Source organism: the organism of the source record quoted next, unplaced genomic scaffold, assembly GCF_019419815.1.
Source record: "Pyrus x bretschneideri cultivar Hongxiangsu unplaced genomic scaffold, Pyrus_bretschneideri_v1 Contig1, whole genome shotgun sequence".
Classification (NCBI taxonomy): domain Eukaryota; kingdom Viridiplantae; phylum Streptophyta; class Magnoliopsida; order Rosales; family Rosaceae; genus Pyrus; species Pyrus x bretschneideri.
In genome coordinates, this window is record NW_025999390.1 from 16,614,773 (window position 1) to 16,627,169 (window position 12,397).

At 40.2% G+C, this 12,397-nt stretch overlaps 4 protein-coding genes across 4 annotated transcripts; 2 read left to right on the plus strand and 2 right to left on the minus strand.

Annotated features, from left to right (window-relative positions):
* The first annotated feature begins 322 nt into the window (after nucleotides 1-322).
* On the plus strand, nucleotides 323-3,104 carry LOC103960843 (laccase-11). The gene is made up of 5 exons (XM_009373334.3): nucleotides 323-684; nucleotides 768-919; nucleotides 1,060-1,433; nucleotides 1,683-2,606; nucleotides 2,719-3,104. The coding sequence occupies exons 1-5, from the start codon at nucleotides 568-570 to the stop codon at nucleotides 2,847-2,849; spliced, it is 1,698 nt and encodes a 565-aa protein (XP_009371609.2). The 5' UTR covers nucleotides 323-567; the 3' UTR covers nucleotides 2,850-3,104.
* Nucleotides 3,105-3,251: 147 nt separating this feature from the next.
* Nucleotides 3,252-5,627, minus strand: LOC103960844 (ultraviolet-B receptor UVR8). The gene is made up of 4 exons (XM_009373335.3): nucleotides 5,243-5,627; nucleotides 4,500-4,716; nucleotides 4,061-4,373; nucleotides 3,252-3,961 (listed from the first exon to the last, which is right to left on the minus strand). The coding sequence occupies exons 1-4, from the start codon at nucleotides 5,563-5,565 to the stop codon at nucleotides 3,477-3,479; spliced, it is 1,338 nt and encodes a 445-aa protein (XP_009371610.2). The 5' UTR covers nucleotides 5,566-5,627; the 3' UTR covers nucleotides 3,252-3,476.
* Nucleotides 5,628-6,196: 569 nt separating this feature from the next.
* On the plus strand, nucleotides 6,197-9,466 carry LOC103960842 (putative glucose-6-phosphate 1-epimerase). Its single transcript, XM_009373332.3, has 10 exons — nucleotides 6,197-6,380; nucleotides 6,470-6,616; nucleotides 6,722-6,835; nucleotides 7,184-7,235; nucleotides 7,617-7,754; nucleotides 7,951-8,049; nucleotides 8,285-8,382; nucleotides 8,603-8,710; nucleotides 8,798-8,879; nucleotides 9,219-9,466. The coding sequence occupies exons 1-10, from the start codon at nucleotides 6,307-6,309 to the stop codon at nucleotides 9,282-9,284; spliced, it is 978 nt and encodes a 325-aa protein (XP_009371607.2). The 5' UTR covers nucleotides 6,197-6,306; the 3' UTR covers nucleotides 9,285-9,466.
* A 220-nt stretch (nucleotides 9,467-9,686) lies between these two features.
* Nucleotides 9,687-11,432, minus strand: LOC103960841 (syntaxin-112-like). The gene is made up of 3 exons (XM_048573089.1): nucleotides 11,129-11,432; nucleotides 10,869-10,946; nucleotides 9,687-10,757 (listed from the first exon to the last, which is right to left on the minus strand). Exon 3 carries the CDS (start codon nucleotides 10,729-10,731, stop codon nucleotides 9,832-9,834), a length of 900 nt encoding a protein of 299 aa, XP_048429046.1. The 5' UTR covers nucleotides 10,732-10,757; nucleotides 10,869-10,946; nucleotides 11,129-11,432; the 3' UTR covers nucleotides 9,687-9,831.
* Nucleotides 11,433-12,397: the final 965 nt, after the last annotated feature.

Consider the following 12,397-nt stretch of genomic DNA (forward strand, 5'->3'; position numbering starts at 1 on the left):
TTATAACTTCTCGTCCACTCCGTATGTCATGTTGCAAGTAATTAACCCAAGTTAATCATGAATTGCCACGTAAGTGATAAAATGAAACATAATAGTGCGTCGAAAACCGTGACTTTCCGAGTACACACAAGTTTTCCCCACCACGAGACTCTTTAGTGATACCATATTCTTCAAGCAATAGGCTATACCTTTCGCTTGACGGAAAAGCTTGGCACTGCATTTAGGGTTTTGGCTGGTGCACATAAAAATACAGATGTCCCTTTAAAATACATCCTTTATCCATTTTACAAAGCTGAGGTTTCTGAAAGCTGAAATTAGCAATCCCAGCCTTAAAGTCAGTCAAAGCCAATCCGAGTCCCTTTCAGAATTTTGCTTACAAGGTTTAATGTCCAGCACAATTCCTACCTAATCATTTGATCAAGCCAGAAGCTCCTTAACAAGCTTGAAAAGAAAATTGCAAATCTTTTGCCTCAACACATTCATATAAATATTTGGCATTTTGTCTTCATGCCTCATTGCCTCTTCACATAAACCATGAAGGAGTTGTGATCAAAAGAGAGAATCGAAATGGCTAGCAGCTGCCTCCGGAATAGATTTTTGTGTGCGTTCGTGTTTGTTTTCTGCGGGTTTCTTGGCTTAATCACTTCTCCAGCTGAAGCTGCTATAAAGAAATACCAGTTTGATGTGAGTTGTTTCCATGCAATAAAAAGTAGTACTTTATGCATGGTTTTCGATTCGATAACATCCTCCTCTGTGTGCTTTTACAGGTTCAAGTAAAGAATGTGAGCAGATTGTGCCATGCAAAATCGATTGTTACTGTAAATGGAAGGTTTCCGGGGCCTACGATCTATGTCCGGGAAGGTGACAGACTTCAAATCAATGTTACAAACCATGCTCATTACAACATGTCAATTCACTGGTAAGAATTTAACTAAACCAACCAGCCTTTCTTATAACAACCTTTTTTCGTTGTGAAAGTGCTAATTACCGGTTCCCCAAGAAAAATATGTTAGTTTAGCAGAAACATTTAGAGGGTTGAATTTGATCCTTTCTTTACAGGCATGGATTGAAGCAGTACCGAAATGGTTGGGCAGATGGACCGGCTTATGTGACGCAATGTCCAATCCAGACCGGAAGTAGCTACACTTACGACTTCAATGTGACGGGGCAAAGGGGAACTTTGTGGTGGCATGCACATATTCTTTGGCTAAGGGCTACTGTCTATGGAGCAATTGTGATCATGCCTAAACAAGGAACTCCATTCCCATTCCCACAGCCGTACTGGGAAACTAAGATTATACTTGGAGAATGGTGGAATGTGGATGTGGAAACCTTTGTCAACAAAGCAAACAGCCTGGGATTGCCACCAAACTCCTCGGATGCTCACACCATCAATGGGAAGCCAGGGCCATTGTTTCCTTGCTCCGAGAAACGTAAGCAAGCCTACTTTCAAATACGTTAGATGGAATCAGAGGTGAAAAGTATAAGTGAAGTTTCCTCAGCGCGTCCTATCTTTAAGAAAGATAGAACGTCGGACTGCTAAAGGAAACCCTAAAGCCAAAATGTTTTAACTCCAAACCCCAAAACGAATTTCTTTAAACACAAGCAACAAATTGAGCTTGAACACAAGCACAACTCCAAAAGTTCTAATTTCAATTTTGTTCTATTTTATTTGGTTTTAGATACTTTTACAATGGTGGTTGAGCAAGGGAAGACCTATCTCCTTCGAATCATCAACGCCGCTCTCAACGACGAACTTTTCTTTGGCATTGCTGGACACAACCTGACAGTGGTGGAGGTTGACGCAGTTTACACCAAACCCTTCACTACTCAAGCCATACTAATTGCACCAGGCCAGACCACAAACGTTTTGGTCAAAGCCAATCAAGCTTCAGGCAGATACTTCATGGCTGCTAGGCCTTTCATGGATGCTCCAGTTCCCGTAGACAACAAGATAGCCACTGGAATTCTCCAATACAGAGGAGTTCCGAACACTGTCCTGCCAAGCCTTCCTCAATTGCCTAACCCTAACGACACGTCCTTCGCTTTAAGCTACAACAATAAGCTCAGGAGCCTAAACGCTCCAAACTTTCCGGCCAATGTGCCTCTCAAAGTCGACCGGAAACTCTTCTACACCATTGGTTTCGGGAAAGAATCATGCCCTAGTTGCCTCAACGGAACAAGATTTGTTGCTTCCTTGAACAACATCTCTTTCGAGATGCCGCAGGTGGGGCTTCTGCAAGCACATTACTTTAATCTCAAAGGTGTGTTCAAAACCGACTTCCCCGATAGGCCATCAACTCCTTTCAACTACACTGGTGCACCACTCACAGCCAGTCTTCGCACATCAACTGGAACTAGGCTGAGCAAGATTGCTTTCAATTCGACAGTTGAGCTGGTTTTACAAGACACGAATCTCCTAACCGTGGAATCGCATCCGTTCCATCTCCACGGATACAACTTCTTTGTTGTGGGAACTGGGATTGGGAATTTTGATCCTGCCAAGGACCCTGCTAAGTATAACTTGGTTGATCCTGTTGAGAGAAATACAGTTGGAGTCCCCACAGGTGGTTGGACTGCCATTCGGTTTAGAGCTGATAATCCAGGTACGATGATCACTTTAATTTACATGTACCACGTTTACTGACCACGTATACAATGAGAGACTTATTGGTTATTTACTTACTATAACCCTTTGCTTCTTGTTTGAACGTCTAGGCGTTTGGTTCATGCACTGTCATTTGGAGCTTCATACTGGCTGGGGACTGAAAACAGCATTCGTTGTAGAAGATGGACCAGGATCGGATCAATCTGTTCTGCCTCCGCCTAGGGATCTTCCGCCTTGCTGATGACGCGCGGACCCGGTTCATATCAATCTGGTGACATTGGAGTACCACCTACTTGCGCTTCTTGCAAAAAGTTGCAGAAGGTTTCTTGAGGGTTCACAAACAATAACCAATCTACAAAAATCACTTTGTGTGAGACTGTAAATGTAACAAATTATACCATACTATGTATTAATTGTGTTCTTTCACTGTAATTCTTCTAAATCATACAGGAATCATTTTATACAACCACATCTTTACATTGTCACAACACAGATATTTGCAGAAAACAAAACAAAAATCTCATGGTTCGTCGAATCAAGAAATCTGGAGATGCAGGCGTAAGTAGCAACATTCTAAAGAACCGAAGGATCGAAGTTGAAAGATACGCATTCACCAACCCTTGTGACAAAGGAAAACAAGACAAAATGTTAAGTTCTATGTTATTCGTGATGTGGAAACCCACGATCTCTCTACTATAGAACGTAGTATTCGAAAATCTACATTTTTGTTTCTCTTTGATCTGAAACTCAATATCCTAAGAAGCTTCGATAAACTAACAGATACATTGGAGCATAGAATCCATAAAACGGACAATTACTAAGCAAAACCACAGAACAAAACGCAATTACAATCGTTATGTCATGCACATCACTCCGCAATCAGGACAAGATTATGATCAAATCCAGACACAGCTTGTAAAACTTGACAACCCTCTACAGAGTCGAGCAAAATCGGTTCTGCTTCATCACAGGAGCTTCCTAACCCTAATCTTCCATTCTTACCACAACCCCAAACCCACACTTCTCCCTTGGATGTGAGAGCAATGGAATGCACACGCCCTCCTGACACTGAGACAGGAATTTCCCCTTCCAATCCTTCAACCACCAATGGAATATTCTCCGATCCACCTCTTCCAAGCTGAGAACTTTGATTCCACCCCCATGTAACAATGTCTTCGGCTCCTTTTATAACATTCGACGATGGAACCTGGCAAATTGCCAAAGAATGGCCAAGCCCTGATGCTATAGATGTGGGACGGAAGCTTATGTCAACAGGGAACAATCCCAAATCCTGTTTTTCTCTGCCCAACTGACCATATACGTTGCTCCCACAACTTAGCAGTGTTCCATCACCTGAAACAAGCATCCGCACATGAATATTTATATGTACGTTGTTCTGGAATATAATATATATTTCTGTGCAAGCATATCAATGCACACAACACTACCTACCGCAAAGAATTAATGAATGATCAAAACCACATGAAATGTCTACAACTTCAACAGAATGTAGTTCTCTCACTAAACTAGGCTCCCAAACTATCGGCATGTCATTCTCCTTAGCCATTCCTTCTAAAACCAGCTTCTCCGCAGCTTCCACAGTTGAACTTGATAGTTCCTTATCACTCAAACCTGCCCGTGATTCCAGTAGAGACGGCTCCAAGGATTCTGTAATGCTTCCTAACCTACCATCGGCTGAATAACCCCAACCAAACAATTTTCCATCCTCAGTCAGTGCAAGAGCATGCCCCCAACCGAATGATACCTGCCAAAGAACATGTGTGCCCCAGAAACTTCCTTCTTATTAAGTAAACAAGCATCCTAGACAAAGCATTTATTTTCTATTTTCTACCGCGTATAACAAATTCATACCTTAAGCTTTAAACCGCACCTTAATTATTTTCTCTCCTGATAGTGCTTCAACTCTGGAAGGTACCACAGCCTCAGTGACATGATTTCCAAGACCAAGCTGGCCGCGCTTCGACTTTCCCCAAACCCACAAAGAACCATCATCTCCAATGACTGCAGAAACAACACCAGACGCAAATGCAGCACAAACGTTTACTTGATCCAACCCAGTTACTCTCTTAGGTTCATTCCATGAATCTCTGCGACCAACAACAAAACCTTATTATGCAGTAACTTACAATTCCATAATTCACAGTAAAATGTGGTAGCAACCAATCGAATGAAAATTCTCAGAAATCCAATGAAGATCCAACAACTCAATTCAAAAGAGGGGCCTCAAGAAGAACAACAACAAAAAAGCACTTTCATTTCATGGTTAATCACTTTATCTTGACCAACAACAAAAAAAAGCACTGTCATGGTTAGTCACTTAATCTTGACCATCAACAGAAAAAAAAAAAAAAAAAAAAAAGCACTTCCATGATGAATCACAAAATCTTGACCAACAACAAAAAAAAAAAGCACTTTCATGGTTAATCACATAAAATCTTGACCAACAACCAAAAAAAGCACTTTCATAGTTAATCTTCACCAATTGATGCAAAACCACAAGAAATAAACTCATCTTCTTTCTTTTATCACTTAGGGCCTTCGAAAAATGGTTAAAAGGGTAAGCTTATGTTGAATCTTAGAGCTCAGTTAAGCTGAAAAGCTGAAGGCTTTTACCTGGGAGAAGGCGGTCCGCGGCCGAGTTGGGCTTCAAGGTCTCGGCCCCAAGACCAGAGCTGCCCTTGGGAAGTGACGGCGAGGGAGTGGTAGTGCCCGGCGGCGACGCTGGTGACATCAGGAGGCAGAGAAGGGACCCGGATGGGCTCGTAAGCGTCGACGCCGAGTCCCATGAGGGAAGTCGGCAGGCCCAGAGCACCGTGGTTTCCGTCGCCAAAGCTCATGACTGCGGCGGTTCCGCTGCTCATGCATCTCTGCAGCTTTTGAATGATCGCGTTAACCGCACAAGGCCCCTTCACCAGGGATCCCAGTCCTCCTTTCATCGGAGAATTCAAAGTTCATTTCTCGAACTCGACTAGCTGCAGATTTTGATCTGCGCTTCTGTTGGGGCCAAAGTTGGGCTGTTGCTGCCGTGATACTTGTTCTCCATGGCCCATGGGCCTTGCAACATTGAACAGCGGGCTCCGGACATCATTTGGGGTTGGTTCGACCTGTCAAAACCGGGTTGCAACAACTCCAATTAGACCGTTTCTCCGATACAACGATATTGAGGATTAGAACTTCAAATCTTTCAATAGTAAAAATTACAGTATCATTAAATTAATAGTTAACTTCTGTTGTTTAATTGCAATATAATCTTTTTGTTGATATATACATGAAGATAATTGCTAAAGGAAAATGATTTTAACACTCCAGTTTAAGCACAATTATGTTTATATATTGTTTTTAGATCAAATAAAGCAAGAGAGTATCCACGTAAAAAATAAACACATGTGAAATAAGAGAAGAAAAAAGTATGTAGAAATTATTTCCTTTGAATTCTTGTGTTTGTTTACTAATTTTGTTTAAATCGATGACGTGTGAGAATGAATGAGTCCGTACATAAAACGGAACGCGTAAATAAGAGGAACGAACCGGTCCAACCCACTAAAAGAATATCCGAATTTCTATTGTTTGATCACTGGGCTTGGCGGGTGGTAGCACACCCAACAGTCACAGAAGAAGATTTGAGCATATGGAGTGGAACCACACACTGCCACAAAACAATCCACTCGACGAAGAAGATGGCGATGGTGACGGTTTCTATGCTCGTTTCGCTCCCCACCCTCACTTCTCCGAACCCCCGCCGAGTCAACCGGTGAGTTCATTTCTCTCTCTCTGTCTTTCTTTCAACTCGGTCATTCATAAGCTCGCCTCCCTGTAAAATTCACGTCACACAAACACCAGGTTTTGGCAAACAACGCCAAAAACGTCGTCGTCCGTGATGACTGTTGCAAGCGGCCCCGCCAGCAAAGAGCTCGCCACTGCGGGGGTGAAATTTGCAGAGGGAGAAGAGAAATTGCCAAAGGTTGTTTTGACCAGCGCCTGCGGCAGGTACATTGTGTTGACTTTGTGGGTTGTGGTTGAATTTGCATTTGGAAACGGAAATTTGAATTTTTTTTGTTAATTTAATGGGTTGATGAGTGTTGATGCTTGCAGTGAGGCAGATGTATATTTATATGGTGGTGTTATTACTTCATGGAAAGTCCCAAATGGGAGAGACCTCCTTTTTATTAGACCTGATGCGGTGTTCAACAAGAAGAAACCAATCAGGTTGTTTTCGAATTCGTGGGTTCATTTCGAACATAAATTGTTATTCGTGTCTGTTTAAATTTGAGTCATTGAAGGCAATAAGCTTAAGTTCTTGATGTATCTGTTGGGTTTGAAGCACCTATTGACTTTGTTATGTTTGCTAAAATGTGAAAAATGGAAATGATCATTCACAAGTTACTTGGTTTACTTTAGAAATATCAAATGTGGTTTCATCTCGTTGTGTTTTGTATGTTCCAAAGGGGTCTGAAATTCCTTTGATTTGTTTGTTAAGTGTGTGCCTCTGAATAATCATTTTGCCTGAAAGCTTGGAATTTTCGTTGAGATACTGACTATTCTCTCTTGGGATAGTGGAGGCGTTCCACATTGTTTTCCACAGTTTGGACCAGGCCCTATGCAGCAGGTACACTCCTTTAATTCTGTTTCTATACTATTGTCTTCTTTCGGTCTTTAATGTTACAAGTTAAATTGATATTAGGGAGCTAGCAGATACTTCATTCTGATAAGTGCCAGAGTTAGAAACCTAAACACTTAAAACCCAGGAAATGGCAGTTGATGGATGTTTTTGTATATAGGCTACTAGGATTTGAAGTTTAATGGTGGTTGATTGATTTCTTGATAAATTTTACAAACCATAGTTGCCTGATGTGATATTGTAGTAGCAAGTCTAGTGACATTGTTGCTTCCATCAAAGATTCTCATATGGAGATCCAGATCTTTGTTCTGGCTATACATGACTGCATTATTTGGTTTTCGCTATTGTTCTGAGGCTTTCAATTAACAGCACGGATTTGCAAGAAATCTGGACTGGTCCGTCATTGATTCTGAAAATGTGCAAGGAGATCCTACCATAACTTTAGAACTAAAGGATGGTGAATACAGTCGCTCCATGTGGAATTTCAGCTTTCAAGCTTTGTACAAGGTCAGTTGCACGTATCCCTCTATGAAAATGATAATTGTCTAGCTCCCTTGGCATGCACATTTACTACACAACAATACTATGTTACACCACATGTATAAAATGGTACTTGTGGTCATAATTTTATTGACTCCATATGATATTGCATTTTCCATAACCTGGATTGGACAAAACTTCTAATGTGTTTCAATGGTTGCAGGTCACTTTGCAAACAAAGAGCCTTTCCACTGAACTTGCAATTAAAAATACAGACAGCAAGCCATTTTCATTCAGCACCGCATTGCATACATACTTCCGCGTAAGTACAATTATCTTATGCTCAGGGGTTCAGTTATCATTCTGGCATAACTAAATTAGCAGTGTGGTGTAGAGGAATAATTTGAGGTGGAAATGATTCGTCTATTCATATATTTCTTCTAATGACTTCAAAAGTCTGAAAATACTAGGATCCTCAGCAAAGATTATGAAATTGATAACGTAAAATGGGATTGTATAAATGATTGTATCAGTAACATTTAACCTTTATCATGCAGGCCGCTGTACAAGGGGCATCAGTTAATGGTTTGAAAGGATGCAAAACGCTAAATAAAGATCCTGATCCCAAGAATCCACTGGAGGGCAAGGAAGAAAGGCATGTATCATTTTCGTTACATGCTTTTATCACATGAAAAAAGTGAAATGAGTTCAATGCTTTCCTCAGTTTGTTGGCTGGGTGAATAAGGTTTGATTAGGGCAGTAGGTTTTAATAAATAAAATGCTTTTGTCATAGCTTAGTCACTTTTCAGCACTATTTTTTGAAATCTTGCGGCACAGACTGCTAGGCATTTCTGATTGGTATCTTAATGACACAGGGATGTGATCACTTTTCCTGGATTCGTGGATTGCGTATACCTGGATGCCCCTAATGAGTTACATCTTGATAATGGCTTAGGTGATGTAATATCTATCAAGAACACAAAGTAAGTCTAAATCTTAATTTGATTTGTTTGGTAAAAAATTTTCTCTGTTCCACTTGTTTGACGCCCCTATCCTTTTTCTCTATGTAGTTGGACAGATGCTGTATTGTGGAACCCATATCTGACAATGGAAGCATGCTACAAAGATTTTGTTTGTGTCGAAAATGCAAAGGTAATAACTTCCCTGTTTCTTCGATACTGACTCTGTGAACTTGATCAAAATTGGAATTGTCTATGTGATACTGCCTGCTAAAAATGCTGATGTATCCAAACAGGGAACTCGACTAACTACTGAGTGGTTATATTTCTCTTTAAGATTAAGATGTCCATAAATTGATATACGTTGCCATCATCAGTCAGCAATGAGATACTATTTGTATTGAACAATCTTTAGATATTCTTCCTCATGTACCATGAACTGTATACCAATTATATATATATATTTTATCTAATGAATGTATCGATTCTAACTCAAACATAATCTCTGTCTCCCTCTTCATGTCCATATCAGATTGGAAACGTACAACTAGAGCCTGGTAAGACGTGGACTGCTACGCAACATCTTAGCATTAATTGAAGAGTGCCTGGTCCCCGTTATTCAATTTTGTAAAAATAATATATCATCTTTGTTTTCAAGTCTTTTATTGTTGTTACACAAAAACTTTTAAGCTACAAAACAAGCAAAGCTCATCAATAATGGATGATCGATCCTGGATATTCCTTCAATTCTGAATATAAGGTTTCCTTTTCAGTTGGTGATCCTGTTGTATCCCCTCTCTCTCTCTCTCTCTCTCTCCCTCCCCCTCGCTTTCTCTCTCTCTCTCTCTCTCTCTCTAGAAAAATCTGGCACTGCACTACAAAAAAGTGTGAGATTAAGCCTGATTTTCTTAAACAAATTCACTAGAATAAAGCAAAAACTGAATTAACCAAAGTGAAAAAAAAATAATCACCAGAACAGAGTTTCAAATGCTAAAATCAATAAATCAAATCTAGTTCTCATTAACATTTCTGTCGATTAACAGAACCACGAATCGCGTCAAGAAAAGTACTCTATGAGCTCAGAAAGCTCACTAAAGACATGCTTGCACAGGACCAAGCCCTAAATTGTACCGACTCCGTTCTAATCATGAGGCGAACATCGAAATAATGCAAACCATAAGTATAATCAGTCCCACAGCCCACACCCAGTAAACCCACTTCTTGTTCTTCTTCATCTGGCTGGCATAATGAAGACTATTTGTGCCTCCACTGATGAAATAACCAGCATTCGCCACATTCTCTTCGATATTTTCAATGTCTTTCCCTTGTGCCTCAACCAAAACAGCCATGTCGAGAAACACCTGATGAAGCTTTGTCAGACTTCTTTGGATATCCATCACCGCCTCATGTCGGACCTTGTTCCCCATATCCAGTTCTGTCTTCCCTTCGAACAACTCAACTTTCAAGCTTCCAGAAATAATCTTTTCAATCATCTCATCGGATGGCAAATCACCCGTTGCGCTGTAGTATCTCCTCTTGAGATCTTCCTTATGATCCGAAACTATCTTCTCTCTCAGATATTGAAAATTGTCCATCAGGTCCCTTAACTTGACTCTCAAGCCACCGGTGATGGACATTCTAGTTCGATCCACAGTGCTTCCTTCCTTGTACGCATTGGACTTTCTTCTGTTGATCGCATTAGACTGATCAAGCGCTTCGAGCCTCGCCTTGATAATCTTCGCTTTCCGAAGCACTGCAACCATGTCAGACTCCATCCGGTCTCTAAGCCCGCGCAGAATCTTGGCGCTGTGTGTGGACTTTGCCTCTTCGTTCAGGCACTGGAGACCGTGCAAGAGATTGGTGATCTCTTCCATGTCGGCCTTGATTGCTCCGACTTCTTGGAAGAACTGAGAGAGGTTTTCTTGGCCGGACGGGTTGAGTTTGCCTGCGCCTGCTTCGACATCAAGATCCGCTTCGAGGTCCTTCTGCGCCTGTTTCTTCAGTTCCACATAACTTAAGAACGATTTGGTCATCAAATCATTCATCCTTGCAAAGAATCTGCAAAAGCCACCTGAAAATGTCCAGAAAATTTAACATTCGCTTAGAAATCGAAGAAATGAAAACGAAAAATGAAAACCCAGTTGAAGAAATTGAAGAAAAGTTAACTGAAGTTTAATTTTACCCTCTCAAATTCAAGAATCGAAATCTTCTTCTCAATATTACAGTGCTTCTTCTTCTGTGTTTCTCTGCTCCAAGAGATCTGAATTTCACAGAAAATTAACAAACTTCATTAGTGAGAACCAAAACCCATGAAGAAATCAGGAAAACAAACAAAACCCATTTGATTAAACTTTCAAATTTCCAAGATTAAGGCTTACCCAGAAAAAAGAATTGAGAAAGAGGAACGAAAAATTTACAGAAAGTGGGATTTCGGGAAAAAACCTAGAAGAAATAGGAGTGCTCTGTTTCGGTACCGCCGCAGTGTCGCCGACTATCTTTCTTGTCACTATCACTGCGATTTTGACAGTGGGGGTTTCTGTTTTCCTTTTGTTTGGGGTTGGGGGGAGGGGATGAGTGAGAGGAGAACAGACAACTGAGACGAGAAGGAAGTCTTCCGATGAACGAGAGAGAGAGAGAGAGAGGAGGGATCGCTCTTTTGGGTTGGGTTTCATTGTGTAACCGCTTAAATTTCAAATTGCCGTGAATGATGTAGCCGTTAATTTTTCTTTTACCGGTCGATGGCGACGCCGTTATTGATGTGTTAGTTAAACGGTTTTAATGATTTCTTTGGGATTTGGGAGAAAAACAGTTAACGATTTGATTTTTTATTTTTTTAACAAACCATATTATTTTGCTAAAGAGGTGGGAGTGGCTAAGGGTTATTAACTTATTATCATTGATAGCTAAAAATTAATCCTTAATTTCAAAAATATTAATTTCTATAAAAGCTTTCAAATATATCAAAAAATTCACTTAAATAGATACAAACACCCTTATAATTTAATCTAATTACACCCAAAACCAAAACCCAGGGAGGAGGAGAAAACAGTGGAGCCGCACACCAATTGCCAAGCAAACTTCCAAATTCAAAGGTTGTCTTCTCAAAATTACCATGGATACAATTTTATCAAGCGATGTTTTGCCCACATTTATTGAATTGTCTTCAACTTCTCTGTCACAAAATTCTTATTTATTTGTGTTATCGCCCGAGAGGGTAATACGTGAGCGCGGTCGAGGCGCTAATCAAACAATTTATATGTATTTCCCAATGAGGGGCAAAATGGTAATATTGCATTCTCAGGAATTTGTTGCTTGCTTATCGAGACAATATTGAGTTATCGATATCGCGGGCTGTAGACCGTAATATCAATAACTTATTCGTTGGGTTCGTTAAGTAAGTGGACAAGTAAATCCTTTTATGTTGGCATTTTTAGATACTACACGCTTATTCTCGGAGTACGTGACGTTACGAATGTGTAGGTGAAATTTTTTCTATTTTTAGTTTTAATTTCAGTACAATTATTCTAACTTTACGTTTTATATATATATATATATCTATGTATTTTGACGTAATGTTATTAAACATATATAAATATTTTCGACTTTATGTTTTCATCAAAAGTAGTATATTTTAGTATTGTATTGAAGGAGAACGAAAGTTTGAGTTTGGAGGCATGGAAGAGGAATCATTGCAATCCGATCGTGACAGAA